This window comes from Saccopteryx leptura, chromosome 3 (assembly GCF_036850995.1).
Source record: "Saccopteryx leptura isolate mSacLep1 chromosome 3, mSacLep1_pri_phased_curated, whole genome shotgun sequence".
Taxonomy (NCBI): Eukaryota; Metazoa; Chordata; class Mammalia; order Chiroptera; family Emballonuridae; genus Saccopteryx; species Saccopteryx leptura.
This window is the reverse complement of record NC_089505.1, coordinates 99,702,687-99,721,430: the sequence shown is the minus strand read 5'-3', so window position 1 is coordinate 99,721,430 and position 18,744 is coordinate 99,702,687. Positions and strand designations below refer to the sequence as shown.

Genomic DNA, 18,744 nt, shown 5'->3' with positions numbered 1-18,744 from the left:
AGCTACAGCAGACCGAGTAACCCCTTGCTCAAGCCAGCGACCTTGGGCCCAAGCTGGTGAGCCTTGCTCAAACCAGATGAGCCCGCGCTCAAGCTGGCGACCTCGGGGTTTTGAACCTGGGTCCTCCACATCCCAGTCCAACGCTCTATCCACTGCGCCACTGCTTGGTCAGGCGGGAGTTATCTGAATGTTTATTTATTTATTTATTTTTACAGGGACAGAGAGAGAGTCAGAAATAGGGATAGACAGGGACAGACAGACAGGAATGGAGAGAGATGAGAAGTATCAATCATCATTTTTTTTTGTTGCCATTGCGACACCTTAGTTGTTCATTGATTGCTTTCTCATACGTGCTTTGACCGCGGGCCTTCAGCAGACCGAGTAACCCCTTGCTCGAGCCAGTGACCTTGGGTCCAAGCTGGTGAGCTTTGCTCAAGCCAAATGAGCCCGCGCTCAAGCTGGTGACCTCGGGGTCTCGAACCTGGATCCTCCACGTCCCAGTTCGATGCTCTATCCACTGCACCACCTGGTCAGGCCTGAATGTTTATCAATGAGGCTGACCCAGTGATCCTCAGACTGTGTTCCGTGGAGCCCCAGGTTCCTCCGAGGTAGCCGAGGAGCTGGTGTGGGTGGTGGATGAGGCTGGGAGGCCTGTGGGTGGGTTGTTCCCTGGCAGCCCCCACAGTTTCTTTTATATTGGGCTTAGCAAAGACTCTTTTTGGAGAGACTGTTCCTTTGCTCTCTAGCCTGGAGCATCCTGGGTCACGTGGTGCTGCCCAGTCTCCCTGACAGATGTTCCTCTCTCCCTGCTACCCAGGGACCCCAGGAACTAATCCCCATGGCGGAGGGCACAGAGGGCTTAGTGCTGGAGAAATCAGGCACCACATCTGCCAGCCAGCCCCTGGGGGAGCCTGGGTGAAGCCTGCGCCTCAGAGCCCAGGAAGCCATTTTTACCCCCTGGAACGCGGGGGATTCCGAGAGGCACTAGCTGGACAGCCACGGTGGGGCCTGAATAGCCCTGTCCTTCCTGAGCCTTCCAGAAGAGGGTGAGTTGGGGCTCAGCACCTTGGGGGTCTACAGGTTGACCAACTCTCCCAGGTGGGACTGAGGAATTGGGGATGTTCAGTGCTAAAGTCGGGACAGACCTGGGCAGACCTGGACAGCTGGCCACCCTCGCAGGTTTTCTGAGCTGGCCTCTCCATGAGTGATGTGGGGCTTTATGCAGGGGAGGGGATGCTTTGCCCCCTTTCATCCCAGCATCTCTGTCCCCTTCCTCTTTCCAGCATCCCAAGATCTCCTTGCCTTCGTTCTTCTGACTGAATTTCTCACTCCCCGTGTCTCCTGGGCTATAGACCTGAATCCTCAACGAGCTGGAATCTTCCACACCTCGGAGAGAATGAAGACCCAGGTGAGCAACAGCCCCACAGAGGCTTGTTTTCAATATTAGCCAGATCACTCCACGGCACCTTCATCATCGTCACCATTTCTAGAGTGTGTACCACTGGCCAGGAAGCTTCGTGCTTTATATGTATTGACTCACTGAGCTCTCAAAACAAACCAGAAACTGCCCCTTTTCCTTTTCACATTTCCAGGGCTCTGACCCAAGTGCCCCTAACTCATCTCCAGCTCCCTGTTCAACAATGGTTTCCTTCCCGTTGTCCCCGCTCCAAGGCTGGGCTCATGCTTACTTTGGAGCCCCGAGCTCTGTGTCCATGATCTGTTCACATCTGTCTCCAGAGAAATTACTATAGCAACACTCACTATTGACTGGTGAACAGCTGTCCAGGGGCCCTGCACGCATCATTTCGTTCACCCTCACCTAAATTCTGTGGGGCGTGGGAGCAAAGGTCATTCCTATTACGGAAACTCAAAAAGGTGATGTCATTTGTTCAAAGCTAGTAAGGTCAGAACCAGAATCAAGTCGTGCTTTCCCTGGGCCCAGAGACCCATGTCTGAACGCTCCACCACTCTGCTGGCTCCATAGGGCACAGATGTTGACCAAAGGCACTGTGCCTTAGGGTGTAGAACTGCGCCCAGCACAGAGTTCGTCCTTGGAGATTGTTTCTGAATGTGTAACTGGACAGGGAGGGTTGGCCAAGAGAGAGAGAGAGAGAGAGAGAGGGAGGGAGAAAGGAGGGGAGGGTCTGTGGGCTGGAGACCACCCCGGGAAGGAGCTGGGGGAGCTGTGGTATGGGTGGGGTTTGGGTGAGCCTGGCTCTTCTCGAGTCCTTCCTCTGCCAGTGTTTTCTAGCTGGGAAGGGAGAGAAGAGAGATTCCTAATGGCTGTTGCCAGTCAAAATGTGAGCAGCTGGTGAGCGGCTTAGAGGTTAAATACTGGCTGTACCTTTGGGTCTGTTGGAATAAATCCTGATATTGGAGACAGAAATGAGACGAGGCTGGGCCCCAGAGGAGGGCAGAGACCCCGGCCACAGGCAGCGGGTGGGGTGTGCACAGCACAGAGCTAGACTCCCAGCTCCATCATTTGCCACGCATGACCTCAACAAGTCATTTAATGTTGCCGCATTTCACTCTTCACCTGGACATGTTATGCCAGAGGTGCCTGTTATGGGAGATCAGGCAGTCCTCCCACCAGGGTGCCCTCACTGGCCCTGCCCCCCATGACCCCTTGCCCATGCTCAGAGGGGAGCACCTTCCAATCCCCTCAACAAGCCTGCCACAATGTCAGAGAGCCTCCTTTCACAAGGCACAGTCTTGTGTCTGATGTCACCCCTCTGACACCCAGGTACAGACAACCGAATTTCTTGAGATCTTTCATGGCTTCAAATACTAAGGTATTGCTTGTATGCAATAAAATCCACTCTTCTTTGGTGTACAATTGTATGAATTATGACCACCACCATATCAATATACAGAACAGTCCCATCACCTCCCCAAGTCCCCCCTTGGATTTTGTAGTCTGCTGCATCCATACCCCAGGCAGCCACTGAGTTTTCTGTCCCCATAGTTTTGCCTTTTCCAGAATGCTACAATGAAATGATATAGGCTGCAGCCTTTGAGTCTGGCCTCCTTCACTGAGCACACTGCATTTGGGAGTCATCCACGTCACTGCGTTTATCGGTAGTGCGTTGCTCTACTTTGCGGAGTGGTGTTCTGTTGTATGGAAGCACCATAGTTCGTCTATTCACTCACCAGTTGAAAGACACTTGGGTTGTTTCCAATCTTTGAAAATTATGAATAAAGAATGGCTTCTGTGTGAACTCTCAATTCCAGAGCAGGAAAATACTTCTGAAATCAAATAAGATTTCCAGATGTTAAAGTAAACCCTTTACGAGTAGCCCAGCCCTCTCCAACAGCTGAAGACACGGAGGCCCCAAGACAAGCAGGGACTTGTCCGGAGTTGCAACTGACTGAGGAAACAGGGCTGAGATCTGAGCCTAAATCTTTCAACTTGCAGGGCAATGTAAAGTTCTGAGAACCTGCCAGTGCCAGATGGAGTGCCAGGTGTTGGCACTCCATAAAAGCCAGGAAGGAATGATTCTGGTGCCAGAGACGCTCGCCACCTAGCGGGAAGCCCGACAAAGATGCCAGCAGTAACCAGCGCAGGTTACTGTGACAATGCAATAATGGGCTGCCTGGAGAGCAACGGGCTGTGCAGAGAGGAGAGGCCCTAGGTTCTGCCTGGGGGAGAGGGAGAAGGCTCCGCAGTTGCACTTAGCTTTTAAGGGAGGAACGCAAGTTGGTTGAGTGGAAAAGAACAGCCTTTCCTTGAGGAAAGAGGAATGGCAGGTGCAAAGGCACAGAGGGGAACAATGCAGGGTGTGGGTGCATAAAGATGGGAGGGGAGGGAGAGAGGCAGGAATAGGTTCCTGGAGTTGATTGGGGTTGGATCACAGAAAGCTTCTCTGGCCAGACTGTTTCCTGTAGGACAGCACTTGGCACACAGTAAGTGACCAACCCTGTCTGTGGAGGAGTGTGAAGGATTGGGCAGAGAGGGATGGAATAGAAACTCAGTTTTTGTATGAAAGTATAAAACTCTATATTTAGAACCTCTGTGAAAATAATTTCTTTTTTTTTTTTTTTGTGGCAGAGACAGAGTCAGAGAGAGGTTACAGACAGACAAAAAAAGGGAGAGAGATGAGAAGCATCAATTCTTCATTGTGATTCCTTAGTTGTTCATTGATTGATTTCTCATATGTGCCTTGACTATGGGGCTACAGCAGACTGAGTAACCCCTTGCTCGAGCCAGCGACCTTGGACTCAAGCTGGTGAGCCTTGCTCAAACCAGATGAGCCCACGCTCAAGCTGGCGACCTCGGGGTCTCAAACCTGGGTCCTTCGCGTCCCAGTCCAACGTTCTATCCACTGCGCCACCACCTAGTCAGGTGAAAAGAATTTCTTAAAGCACACTCAATACACCACACACACACCAAGAGAAACCAATAAAGACAGTGTTGATAAATTTGATTGGCAACAATCAAAACCAACACAAAAGCCCTCTCTTCAACAATACTAATAGGTCTTCCGATGTGCTTTATATATTTTAACTCATTTAATCCTTACACATTTATAAGCTGAGTGCTATTATCACCTCTATTTTACAGGTGAGGAATCAGAAGCACAGAGAGGTTAAGTGACTTTCTTAAGGTCACACAGCAAGGAAGTGGTTGAACTGAGATTCAAAATCAGGCAATCTGGCCACAGATTCACCACTACACTATTTGCAACTAAAGTTATCATAAACACAATGCAAAAAGACAAGCCATAAGCAAGAGTATCTACAACTTATAAGAGCTCTAAGTGAAAAAAATCGAATAGAAAAAAAAAACAGGCAAAACATAAAAATAATTCACTCATAGAAATGAGAACCCAATGTATACAGTAAACACATGAAAAGGTGTCCAACCTTTGTAGTAATCAAGAAAAGGCAAGTTACCCGGGTTCGATTCCTGGCCAGGGCACACAGGAGAAGCGCCCATTTGCTTCTCCACCCCTCCGCCGCGCTTTCCTCTGTCTCTCTCTTCCCCTCCTGCAGCCAAGGCTCCATTGGAGCGAGGATGGCCCGGGCGCTGGGGATGGCTCTGTGGCCTCTGCCTCAGGTGCTAGAGTGGCTCTGGTCGCAACATGGCAACCCCCAGGATGGGCAGAGCATCGCCCCCTGGTGGGCAGAGGATCGCCCCTGGTGGGCGTGCCGGGTGGATCCCGGTCAGGCGCATGCAGGAGTCTGACTGTCTCTCCCTGTTTCCAGCTTCAGAAAAATGAAAAAAAAAAAAAAAAAGAAAAGGCAAGTTAAAAGTAGCCATGAGAATCACAGGTGACGGGAGTGAAACTGGAACAACTTTGGAGAGCACTGGATGGAATCCGGTTAAGCCGAAGATGGCCATACTTTCCCACCCAGAAATTTCACTCCTAGGCACAGCGCTCCCATCTCAAATGCATAAAATAGTCCCGTTTTTTAAGGCAGCCTGGCCCAACTCCATGCTCTATTACACTATGAAGTATATTCATACAACAGCCTACTCTACTCTATAGAAATTGAAAGGAATAATCCAGAACTACATGTGTCAAATCGGGGGGAAAAAAGCAAGTTGCAGGATAACACAGTGGGATATCATTTATATAAGCTCAAAAATGTGCGAAACAATACCACCTGCTCTTTATAGATGCATAAACACAGTTAAAGCATGAAAGCATGCGTGATGATAAACACCAAGATTGGAATGGGTGTTTCATTTGCAGGGAGGGGAAGGATATTTAAATTATTGATACAAAGGGTACATACACAGAGGCCTTCAACTCTGCTTAGAATGTTTTGTTTTCATCCATTCATTCATTTAACAAATATTTATTAGGGCCTGTGACATGCCAGGGACTACTCTAGGCACTGGGACTACCACAGAGAATAAAACAACTGGGGTAAAACCAGAGGCCATGGAGGAGAGAGAGTGAAGCGGTCCCTTCTGTGGAGAACTCAGCCTCTATTAGGCAGATCAGCTAAGCTAATAGTAGCTGAACAACTGCTGTACTAGAGAGAGCTGGACGGGCATCATAACGAAGGCTTGTTCCAAGTGCCTTGGAGGGGACCCGGGTGAAGGGCGTTGTGGAGGGTTTCATGGAGAAGGTGGCATTTGAGTTGGTCTTAGATATATCACTCAGTACAGAGGAGAGAGGGAGCACGCCTAGCAGAAGGAACAGGCTGTGCAAAGGCACAGAGGTGCAGAGGTACACACATGGCAGAGCTGTTGAATAGGTCCTACTGGGGAAGACATTGGTTTCACAGGTGTGGAATTTACCTCAAGCTGTAGATGTCACAGTGTCTGGGTGAACCTAAGGCATAGGCGGGGCCCGGGTAGGGGTCCCTCTCTCTCTTCCCTCTGGCTGACCCCCTAGGGGCTGTGTCCTGTGTCCTCCCCCCCCCCCTCCAGGCTGGCTGGCGGCCCTGCCTGCTGAAGATGAGAAAAAAGTGGCTCTTCCCTGCGTCCTGCGGCGTCTTCTTCCTGCTCTCTGTGCTCATGACTGGCTGCTTCCTGTGGCAGTATTACCTCCCCAAGCTGAAGACCGGTGAGTGCCAAAACACCCATGACTGTCCCCCTACCCCCACGAGTGGGTCCACGTGGACTTTGAACTGCCACTCCTGGTCCAAGGGTTTAGAGGGACTATCAAAAGATTTAGACTCAGAAGCTCTGCCTCTGCTGAGACCTCAAATCTTACTGTGTGTCTTTGCGCCAGTCTGTGTCTTGAGTCCTTGCGTATAAAATGAGGACCCTAATGGCACCCGCAAACCTTCTGGCTTCACCCAAAGTGATTTATTCTTTCTCGTGAGCCTGTTGGCTGGCTGGCAGTTCTGCAGCTGGTCTGACCTGAGTTTTCTCCAATACAGCAGGCAAGTCAGCTGGGAGGGCTGGGTCTCTCCCACCATGTGCACTCTCACTCTCAAGGCTGCTATCCTAGGCTTGTCCAGGAGGGGGCAGTATTCCAAGGCAGCAAAAACCCATTAAGGCTTAATTTTGTAAGGCCCAGGATCAAGGATCAATTCCGAGTCATATTTTGGCCAAGGCTAGTCATAAAAACAGCCAGAGTCAAGAGGTGGGAGGAGCTAAAAGAATGGATGGTGATGTGAACCCCTGTCTTGTCTCAGTTCTGGGTAGACTCGGGAACCAGGGGACAGATTTAAAAAGGGTGAGCTCTGCAGGGTGCTTGTACCCTTACCACTCCACACTGTCCTCAGAGGTCTGGGGGCCGCTGGGATGGCCTCCCAGCTGAATCCTGCTGTGCCAAGGCTGTCACCTTCTCCCCCGATGTCCCTAGGAAGCCATACGGCCAGACCAAAGCTCAATGAAACTCAAGTTCCCCATGTCCAGATGCATGGCTCTGGTGATAGAATGAGCTGTCCTTGCAGTTTAGGCCTGAAGCCTAAGAGGGGCCCCAAGTCCATCTCTCTAACCAAACATATAATCAGAACTGGGGAGAGAGGCAGACAGACACACATGGCTGAACCTGCCCCAAGGAGCTGGAACTTGTCTAAGTCTCCTGATCACACGTAGCGAGGAAGCTGGTTGTGCAAGAGAGAAGGGCTGCCACCAGGAACTATGGCCTGATTGGTATCATGACGGTCAAGCAGCAGATGGCGCATGTGGAACTGTCACTTCTCCTTTGCGAATACTCTGCGCTTTGCCCTTTGATACCCATGGCTGGTCTCTGTACCCTGGTATCTCCTGGTGAGGCTGTTGCCAGCTAACTGGGAGACTTGGCCCCAAGGTATGGCTCTGGCCTTTGCTGCCACCTTCCCATCTCCTCTAATGACCCCTAGACTCCTATCCTGATCTCTGTCCCTTTCTCACCATGAGATGTTCCCTGCAGGTTCCTCGGGACCAGAAGCGATCTCTGCCCCTGTGAGGATGTGTCCCCAGCACCCTGAGCCGGTGCCCCTGGCCCACCCCCTCCCCGTGTTGAAGGAGGCCCTGGAAAAGGTCAGTGATGCTGCAGGAGGGTGTGCGCTGGGCCTGGGTGATAGAGGGAGGGTGCGCTCTCTGCACGGGAAGTGGCATTCATCCACTTATGCATTCATCCTGTTATTTTTGAGCACCAACTCTGAGCTGGACACCAGGCACAGGGCAGGAAGAAGATACTGTCCTGTTCTTTAGAAGAAGCTACTACTAGTCCGGGAGTGAGGGAACAGTCAAGACAATAAACATTTATGACACAGGGGTAAGAGTGAGGACAGAGAAAGTTTAGGGGACTGTGGGGTCACAAAGGAAATGACTTTGGGGTCACGGAAGGCTTCTGGATGAAGTGTGTCTATGCTGAGATGTGAACAATGGGAGATACCCAGCTGATTGATGTGCATGTGGATAGGAAGGAAGCTTAGGGGAGTGAAGGGTGTGCTCCAGATAGGGGGAACAGCATGTGCCAAGATCCAGAGTCAGCAGACTAGGTATGAGGTACTAACAGAGAACTATGAGGAAATTCAGTCTGGTGGGGTAGAGGGAGGAGAAAGATGAGATTAGAGAGAATGACAGAGCCACAGAGGCCACAGCAAAATAATCTACAACATAACTTTTACTAGTGAGGATGGTTGAGGTAGAGGGGGTGATCAGCTAGCTCTAATCTGTGCCAGTCAGACCCCACCCACTTGGGTTACTCACCTTCAGAGACACGCAGACAAATGAAACATGATCAGAAGTGTCTGAGCAGCAGCGTGCTGGGAGGATTGGAAACTGTCTTCTACATAAGAGAAGGCGCAGGCCAGTGCAGAGAAATACTCTGTGAATCATTATCTGTGGAGGGGGAAACTGAGATTCAGAGAGGCAAAGTTAGTGCAGGGGTGAAGCTACAGGTAGACAGAGCTCAATTCAGGAGTTGAAAAATCACTCGGCAAAGTGATTGGCAGTTAATTAAGAACTAGCATGGGGTTCTAACTGATTCCACTAACCATTTAGCCACTTGGGCAAGTCACTTCATATCTCATAGACTCAGTTTTCTCATCTGTAAAATGGGGAGAAATTAGCACTGACTTATTATGTGGATTAAATGAGACAATGTATGAAAATCACTCTCTGTACTTTGCCTGGCACATTTTAAGTGTCCAGTATATGTTAGCTGTTGTCATCATCATTACACTTCATTATGGAAAAGAATGAGGTATTTTCAATAAATGTTCAAAGAGAACTCAGGGGCCTTCTAGAAATAGTGAATTCTCCAACATGAGAGGGTCAGACTAAGCCTATTGGAGGTTTTCTAGGGCATCAGACAAGGAAGGGTTTGTCTCCTCCCTCCTCTTATGTTTTGCCAAGGAAATGCTTCTTTGAACAGAACTCTCATGAGGAAGCCCCACATAGAAAACAGATTCTAGGGAAGTGGTTCTGATAGCAGCCGGGGTGGGGGCCCACTACATGGGCCCGGTTTCTAGGCTCACTGGGCTCCTCTCCAGCAACAGGGGCTAGGAGAACGGAAGGCAGTGTGCTGTGTACAGGGTGTGGTGTGGAAATGGGCAGGTGTGCAGATGACAAGGGGGTGCGTCTCTGCACCCACCCTCTGAGCCTCCTGCTCTTCTCCCCCAAGGTGGACAGGATCCTGCGTCAGGCACTGTCGGCCCCAGGGCTGGCTGCCATGTCTGCAGTTGTCATCCACAATGACACCGTGCTCTGGACTGGAAACTTCGGGAAGAAGAATGGCTCAGACCCGGCTTCTGGGCCCCCCAATGAGTACACCATGTACCGGTCAGCGAGGCAACTTCCAGGGTCCTGTGTGTGTGTGGGCGGGGGGGGGGTGGTGGTGGTGAGGGATGGAAGGACAGAGAGGACCTAGAAGGTGGAGAGACTCCAGAGCATTATGACTAGAGGGCCCAAGCTGCCAGGGCCCTTTATTAAGTCCTGAAAATTTTATAGATGAGGAGACTGAGGTCCAGAGAGGACCAGTGAGTGCCCAACATCACATCACAGGGGTTGACAGGTCAGGAAGGAATTCCTTCTGGAGACCCCTTAGCCCCAAACCTCCTCAACTAGAGGAGACTCCCTGGTGTCCCATCCCTCCCTCACTTTCATGTGCGACAGTGGAACTGGAAACAGCGCCTGGGCTCTTGCCCCAGGTCCCTGTCAACTGGCAGCAGTGGCCCAGCTGGAAGCCACAGGGGACATTCTGCTGCACACCCAGAGTCTCCCCTCCTCGGCGCCGCCTGCAGGATCCTTAAAGCTCACAATGCAAAGTGAGCACATTTGCTCCCAGAAATACTGTGAGGATTATAGGACTTCCATTCACACTGCACCTGCTATGGGCCAAGTACAGGACAAAAATTATACTTTCTGTCACTTGTTAAACACTTACTGCCTGCCAGGTATGTTGCCAAACACTTTACATGCACAGTTTTGTTCAATCCTTTCTACAACCTGTGGAACAGACAAGGAAACCAAATTACAGAAAGTCTAGTACTTGCCCAAGACCCCTCAGCCAGTGAGAGGCAGAGTGACCCCGACCAGGTTTGTCCCACAGTGGGAAGGGCCCGGGGGAGACGGGCCAGGTGCTCCAGAGTCTCCATCCATCCCGGCCCCACTGTCTCTGGCATATTCTCAAGCATCCCAAAGCCAGTTCTACAGAGGCTGGTGAATTTCCATCTGAGACATTGAATAAGGCGGACTCAGGGCTTTCCTTGAACAACAGAAAGTTGGAGGCCGGGGTTCAGGGCAGTAGAGATGGGTTGTGGGGCCAACAGGATACCTTCTATAGTATAGAATCTATACCCTTGTGCCCCCAACACTGTTCAGGATCTCAAGTGTCTCCAAGATCTTCCCAGTCCTCATGCTGTACCGCCTGTGGGAGGAGGGCATCGTAGCCTCTCTAGACGACCCTCTGGAGAGGTATGCCAGCACCTTCACCATTAGTAACCCTCTGGGCATGGCATCAGCCCCTAAACAACACAGCCTGATGGATGGGCTGGAGGAGGTGGGCCCGGCCCCAAGGCCTTCACCCGTCACCCTCCGAAGGATGGCCAGCCAGCTCTCAGGTGAGTGGTTCTGAATTTATCTGGGTCCCAAACATTCCAGAGGGGGGAAACTGAGGAGCAGATTCTCCTCCAGCCAGGCTAGGCTCACTCTCTGCTCTGCCTACTGAACTGGTCGTAGCTCCCTCTCACCCTCCCTGGGCAGTGGGCCGGGGTAGAAAGATCTGGGGAGGCAAAAACTGAGGTGAAGCCTGAGAATTTAGATCAAGTGGACAAATCAAGATCAGTGGGTAGGTCAAAAGCAAGTTGACAGGTCAAGATCTGCTTATTAGGTCAAGAGCAAGTCAACAAAGTCAATACTTGTACACAATTTTCTTATGAAGACCTAATTTCCCTTGACATATAAAAATCATGTGCAAATCAATACAAAGACCAGCAACCCGACAGAAAAATGGGTCAAGGATGGAAACAGAATAGACTGTTCACAAAAAAGAAACTATACATGGCTCTTAAGAATATTAAAAAATATTAAAAGATGCTCAACCTCATTCATAACAAAATAAATGCAAATTAAAACTTCTGAGGATCATGTTCCTGCTCTCAGACCGGCAAAGACCCAAATGATGGGTGTACTGAGTGGGTGGGGTTATAATGAAATAGGCTCTCTTAAATGTTAGTGCTGGGAATTTGAGTTGGTGCAACCTGTAGGGAGGGCGCTAGGCAATATCTGTAATGATTAATAACATAGATATACTTTAACTTATTATTGACGCTTCTAGGAAATTCTCTTATAGATGTATACTCATACATGTGTGTGGTAAGGAGGTATGTAATAGCAAAAAGATGAAAGCCTAAATATCTATAAATAGGGGGCTTAATTAATAAACTATGATACAGTTATGCAATCAAATACTCTGTAGACCCTTATAAGAGTAATAATATTCTTTATATATTGAGATAGAATAAGGTAGCCCTGGCCAGTTGGCTCAGTGGTAGGGCATTGGCCTGCCGTTTGGATGTACTGGGTTTGATTTCTGGCTGGAGGGCACACAGAAGTGATCGTTTGCTTCTCCACCCGTCCCCCTTGGCATTCTCTCTCTCTCTCTCCCTCTCTCTCTCTCTCTCTCCTTCTCTTCTTCCCACAGCCATGGCTTGATTGGTTCGAGTGCACTGGCCCTGGGCACTGAGGATGGCTCTGTGGAGCCTCCACTTCTGGCACTAAAAATAGCTCAGTTATGAGCATGGCCCCAGATAGGCAAAGCATTGGCCCCAGACTAGGGTTGCCAGGTGGATCCTGACCGGGACACATGTGGCAGTCTATCTCCCCTCTTATCACTTGGAAAAGAAGAAAAAAAGAAAAATAGAATAAGCTACAATGTTAAGTGGGGAAAAAAGCTCAGCATATATTGTAGGCTACCATATGTATAAATAATATATATACATATAATACATATATATGAGTGTATATGCATGACTGTGTTGTACATATACAACACACATGTCATATATATATATATGTGTGTGTGTGTGTGTGTGTGTGTGTGTATAAAATCTTTGGAAGGGAACTAAAGAGATTGACACATTTGGTTGTATCCAGGGATGGGAACTCAGTGGCTAGGGAGAGGGTAGGAGAATAGTTTTTCATTGTATAACTATTGGTGTCTTTTGAATTTTGAATCATGTAAATGAATTACTTAGTAAAAATAAATTATGTGATAATAAAAGGAATAGTGGTGAGGCAATAAGCAATAAGCCAAGCTGAGGTCGTCATGATGGAAGGGCAGCAGTAGGCCTGGGTACTGGGCAGTAGTGAATCAGAACAGGCTGGATGCTGAGGGGTTGCTCTGAAAATTTCTGAAGGCACTTTCATTGGCCTTTATGCCTATCTGCCACCTGTGACTAAGGATTGGTTTAAAGAAGGGACGTGTGTGGGCAGGAGGGGGGCTATGCTGCCTGTGAAAGACCCAGCCAAGGGAGGAGAAGGCAGGCACCATGCACCTCACCCCAAAATGCCTTCTGCTCATATTTTCAGTCTTTGAGCTATCAACCCCAAAGGGTAGGATTCTTCTGAAAATGCCCACCATTGCATCATTTTACAAAGTGAGCTCAGGCCAGAGGTCTCAGTCAGTGGACATGGCTTGTGATCACTCCGTTAGCAGATGGTGAACCTGGGGCTCAGTGAGAGGATGGGGTGGCCTGGAATTGCTCCTGTGTGATCTTGGGAAGGCCACTTAAATTATCTGAGTCTTGTTTTTCTCCTCTATGAAATGACTGTAGTTCTGGCTATTATGGGGGATTCAATGAGCTAATGAGTGCAAAGCACTTAGCAGAGTACCTGGCACACAGCAGGTACCTATCAATGTAGCTCTGGTTATTAGAGCCAGGGGTAGACCTAGGTTCAGTGGGGCCTGATGCATATATAATTTTGGGAGTCCTCTTTAAAAATATAATGCTATCAATTAAAAAATAGTGGCCATGCCAGAGAGAAACCCTGAGGCTTAATTCTGTGAGCCTCCTGTTAAATCCATCCCTGGTTATAATATGTCTCCAAGGCTCCCTCTAAGGGTATGTTGTGGATTGCTCTTCATCTGTACCCAGGAAACCCAGCACAGGGCTCTCAAAGTGTTTGGTCAGTTTTAAAACATCCTACACGTCTCCTCTTAGTCCCAAAGGGTCCAGCTAAGTACATAGTAGCTTGAATAACTCTGTTATAGGCTCTCAATGTCTTTTACGGTTGACCCCATACTCATCCACAGCTTTCTCCCGTTTCTGGAGCTTTTCATCTATTCTCTTAAGTCTTGCAACACCTCACAGGGAAACCATGGCAGGTGCTTTAGCCCATTTAAAGATAAGCAAATAGAGGCTGAGAGAGGTAAAGCACATGACCTGGGGTCACACAGTAAGAAGTGCTAGAGTCAGAATTTAAACCCAGGACTTGGGACTCCATCCTCCAGTTGCTCAAGCCAAAGGCTGTGGAGTCGTCCTGATAGTTCTCACTCCTACACCCTCCATCCTCTCTAGGAGCAAATTCTGTTGGCTCCACTCTCAAAACACAGAGTGGGGCAAAAGTAAGCTTTATAGGTGTGAGTACGTGAAACACAGAGTTTATTCTTCTATTATTTATTAATTATTGTATTATTTTCCATACAAACTGTAAGCCTACTTTTGCCCTATCCTGTATGTCCAGAATCCATCCACTCACCACCACCTCCACTGCTAGCACCCTAGTCCAAGCCATCATCATTTACACATGGGTTTTTGGAAGTCTGCTTATAGGCTTCCCTGCTTCGGCCATTATCCCGAAACATCTGTATTCACGCAGCAGCCAGAGTAACCTTGATAAAATATGTTGGATTACATCACTTCTCTGCTCAAAACTTGTGCAGTGGCCCCATCCTACTCAAAGAAGAAGCCAAGTCCTTTCAAGTAGCCTATCACGCCCTATAGGATCTGGCACTCACACCCCCAATATTTCTCACCTCCAAAGTCTCCCCCATTCTCACTTCTCTCCAGCCACACTGTCTGTTCCATGCTATTCCTAAAACATGCCAAGACATTCCTGCCTCAGGACCTTTGCACTCGCTGTTCCTGCTGCCTTCTCCAGGTCTTACCTGCTCAAGGGTCACCTTCTCTGTGAGGCTATTCTCTGACTAAATTATTTTTCTCTGTAGTGTGAATATTTATTTGCTTGCTGTCTGTCCCCTCCACTAGAATGTAAACTCTACATTGGCAGGAACTTTGTTAACTACTGAATCCCCAGTACTCAGAACAGTCCTTGGCACAAACTAGGCTTAAAATCTATTGCTGAGTGGATAAATGGAAAGATCCCCAACCCTGTGATCCTTCCCATACTTGTCACATCTTATATAAAAGTCCAGTGGTTAGTGGAGCTAGTTCCACAAAGCTGTTTGGCCACTGACCTCAAGGACTTTATGGAATCAAACTTCTATAGTTGATGATAATTATTTTTTGAGCAGTTACTATGACCAGGCACCATGCTAAGCATTTTATTTTACTTAATCCTCACATCATCTCTATGATAGAGGAATATTTCATTCATATTATAGATGAGGGGACTGGGGCTTGATGGGTTAAGTGGCTTGCCCAATGAAACACAAGCAGGATTAGAGTCCACACTAGACTATTTGTTTTTTAGGTGACTTTGTTGTTGTATTTTTCAACCCATGGAAGGTGTGTGGGGGGGTTCACCCAAAGGCCCACTACCCCATTCCCAGTTGGCCCAGCAGGTCTGACCACTGCTTCTCCCCAGGGCTTCCCAGAAGGCTCCGGTCCACTTCACTGCTGTGGAGGGGCAGCACCCAGGAGGCCCTGAGCCTGCTCAAGGATGATGTGCTGGTAGCGGACCCGGGAACCAGGTGAGGAGTGTGCCTTGCTACTCTACCAATGTTAGAGACCTCCTGAGGAGACACATCGCCCCCGGGATAGAGACTGCATCACCTCATCCTGGGTGGTCAGAGCCAGAAGAGACCTCGGGATCACTGAATACAACTCCTATTCCACAGCTGAACAGTCTGAGGCCCAGAGAGGGGTGGTTCAGCAAATCAGGTTCTGTTTGAATCTCGTGTTCTTTCCATTCCTCAACTCAACATTTATTGAGCACCTGCTCTGCGCCTGGAATGTGCTAACCTGAGATATAGCAGTGAACAAATCCAGCCAGGTACTTCCTCGTGGAGTCTGCAGTCTGGTGAGCCAACAGTGAACTTTCTTATCAGTAAACAGATAAACAAGGTAAATACAGATTTTGTCAGTTGCCATAATGGAAATAAATGGGATACTGATGAGATAGGGAGTGGACAGCTGGGGTGGCCAGTGAACACAAAAGCCAACTCTGGGAGCAGTGAGGCTGGACAGAGGACAGTTAGCACTCCCCTGCCTCAGAGGCACCCTTCCAGGCCTGTTAGTGTTTTTGTTTTTTGAAAGAGATGCCCCTTTTCAAATTTGCCCCTCTGCTTCTCCAAATGCTGAAGCTCAGGCCCCACTTGCCTGAGGAAGAAAGGACCCAGGTAACGTTTAGGCATCTGAGTGCTGGAGTCCTCCTTTCAGCTTGGCCACTAACGTGCTGTGTGACCTTGGAGAAGGCGCTTTGCCTCTTGGAACCTCACTTTCCTCATCTGCGAAAAAGGGAGATCGGGCTAGAGCTCAGGAATGCCTAAAAAGGTTTGTGGATTTTCATCTGTCCTTGTGCTTCCTAGAGGCACTATTTTAGAGATTCTGAAATTGCACCTCCTCTGAAAAAGAAGAGAGACCATTAGTGTCTGCCAAGGCTGGGGGAAGGGAGGGGTGAAATCCTGCCTCCTGTTTCTTATGCTTGATCTACAAGATCGCTATACTTACCCTCCCCCCTCCCCCAGAACAGTCTAAGACTAGTTTTCCATTTGCTCAAATAAATCATACTAAAGTGTAAAGCACTGATGAGATTTGTTTTACCACTTTCCCAGGTACATTGCCCAGCCTAGCTCCCCCCATCCCATTCCTGCTGTGTGACCCTGGGCAAGTCTCTGCCCCTCACTGGACCTTTCCCTTTCCAGATGTAGAATTAGTGATCTCTGTAGTCTCTGCTGGGTCTGACCATCTGGGATGCAGTGAAGCAGGTTCCTTCTCTGACAGCCACCCACTCCAATGAAACCTTGGTGGCATTTCAGACAGTCTGAGCAGGTGGGAAGGAGCTATTTAGCGCCCGGACATGCTCATCCTGGGCTGCATCCCAGTTTTCACCCCTCCCCTTCCAGGTGCCATTACAGTACCCTGGCCTTCTCACTTCTGGCCCATGTCCTGGCAGCCCACACGGCTCACGGTGACTACCAGCGCTGGATATCGGAGAACGTGCTTGAGCCGCTGGGGATGGCAGACACTGGCTTCGACCTCACCCCTCTTGTGCGTGCCCGCTTGGCGGCGGGCTTCTACGGCAGCGGGCGGCCGGCACCGCTCTACGACTTGGGCTGGTACCGCCCGTCCGGCCAGATGTACTCCACCGCCACCGACCTGGCCAAGCTGGCCGTGGCGCTCCTGGGCAGTGGGCCCCAGAGGCTCCTGCGGCCCGACGTGGCCACGACGCTGCTGGCGCCGCTGCTGTCCTGCCCCGGCGCCTACTTCGCCAGCGAGACCGGCACACCTTGGGAGTTCCACGCGCAAAGGGGCTACCGCGTGGTCCGCAAGGACGGCGACTTGGACGGCTATGCGGCCACCTTCTCCCTGGTGCCGCCCCTGCACCTGGGCCTCGTGCTGCTGGTGGCCGGACCGCGGCCACCCGGACCCGACCTGGTGACGCAGGCCTACGATGTGCTCCTCCCGGCCATGGAGACGGCCTTCCGGGAGGCCGAGCGCAGCCCCGCCCCGCCACCCAGCGCGCTTCCCTTCGCCGGCTACTTCACCTTCGCCAACCTGACTTTTTACGAGGTGCGCGCCGGGCCGGCAGGCGAGCTGCGCCTGCGCCAGTTCGGGCCCCGCGTCGAGGCTCTGGTGCCGCCCGCGTTCCGTACGCTGGCGCTGCGCCACCTGCGCGGCCGCGTCTTTCAGCTGCACGTGGCCCGCGAGTTCCCGTGCGCGCTGCCGCTTGGCGACAGCTGGCTCTCCCTCGAGGCCCAGCACGGGCAGCTTGTCAACTTCTATCCCTTGGACAGCCACGGGCTGTCCCCGGGCTTTGATGTGCCGGGTCTTAACACGTACCGGGTGTTGCGGCTGCTGCGCAAGCCGGTATTCAAGACCCAGTGACCTCCAGCGCTTTCTCTGCCTCGTCTGCCGCCTTTCCAACCTAGGGTTGGGAGTGACATCTAACAGAGAACCTGTAGTTGACAAAGCGAGGTCGAACAGTGCTACTCAGAGTGTGGTCCCAGACCACAGCTGGTTTGCGAACTGTTCCTTATCCGTGGGAGAGGAAGAGCAAAGTACAGAAACTTCAAGTAAAGCATTTAGAAACTTTAATAGCACGCCGACAAAGTACTTTTGTGTCTGTTGAGTCTAAGGCAAAATATGGGCTTAAAAAAAAAATCAGCCTTATTGAGTGTCCCCAGAATAGTGTGAGGAAAGGTCCAGCCTCAGGGCTGGTTATGAAGAAAGAGGAGGAGGAAAAGGAAATTCTGCATATGACACTGAAGTTCTCTAGGGACTTAGAAAAGATATGCAGAGAGAGGGTGCCATAGCTTTCTGAGAAGGGAATTTGGAAATCTAGGAAAACAGCCGATAGAACTCAGTTTCAGTGTAAAATATAGCTGGGTGTTACTCCAACCAGGCCACATTCAACTTGACCTTGAGCTCTTAAGACACCCCATCTCTGTGAGCCTCAGTGTCCACCATTGTAAAATGGGATAACAACCTAGTGTTGTACTGGAGCCAGTTGTCTATTTTCAGGAATTTTGTGAACCAGTTATTAAATGCCATCATTAAAGATTAAGTTATATAGCCTGGCCTATGGTGGCTGGCACAGTGGATAAAGCATCAAACTGAAATGTTGAGGTGGCCAGTTCCAAACCTTGGTCTTGTCTGGTCAAGGTGCATACGACAAGTTATGAACAACTGAAGTGAAGCAACTATGAGTTCATACTTTTCGTCCCCATCCTCTCCACTCCTCTCCCTGCAAAATTAAGAGATAAAATCTTTTAAAAAGTTAAATTATATAAATTTACAATAGCATAAATTGTATTAAGACCACACTCAACATTAATCCAAGTCAATGTTCAGTGACTCATGTTGGTAGTTTGAAATTGGCCTTGGTGGGGGTATTTACACCATGGAAAATGGCAATTATTACAAATCAGGGCTTGATTTGTTTGTTGGTTGGTTGGTTTGTTTTGTGGATTGTCTAGACTTAAGAAAGTGATGGATAACACGTTA

General features: G+C 49.7%; 1 protein-coding gene across 2 annotated transcripts; it reads left to right on the top strand.

Moving 5' to 3' along the window:
• Positions 1-901: 901 nt before the first annotated feature.
• On the top strand, positions 902-18,522 carry LACTBL1 (lactamase beta like 1). Of its 2 annotated transcripts, XM_066372049.1 has the most exons (8): positions 902-1,046; positions 1,353-1,408; positions 6,383-6,518; positions 7,818-7,927; positions 9,519-9,676; positions 10,718-10,956; positions 15,164-15,269; positions 16,644-18,522. In XM_066372049.1, the coding sequence occupies exons 2-8, from the start codon at positions 1,397-1,399 to the stop codon at positions 17,623-17,625; spliced, it is 1,743 nt and encodes a 580-aa protein (XP_066228146.1). In that variant the 5' UTR covers positions 902-1,046; positions 1,353-1,396; the 3' UTR covers positions 17,626-18,522. The 2 variants fall into 2 exon arrangements, with proteins under 2 accessions (XP_066228146.1, XP_066228147.1); XM_066372050.1 differs by lacking the exon at positions 902-1,046 and having other exon boundaries at positions 1,289-1,408.
• Positions 18,523-18,744: the final 222 nt, after the last annotated feature.

Excerpts from the sequence above, each read along its gene's own strand:
- LACTBL1 (XM_066372049.1), top strand. Across the intron at positions 6,519-7,817 it reads CCTCCCCAAGCTGAAGACCG|GTTCCTCGGGACCAGAAGCG; the intron begins GTGAGTGCCAAA and ends TGTTCCCTGCAG. Across the intron at positions 7,928-9,518 it reads TGAAGGAGGCCCTGGAAAAG|GTGGACAGGATCCTGCGTCA; the intron begins GTCAGTGATGCT and ends TTCTCCCCCAAG.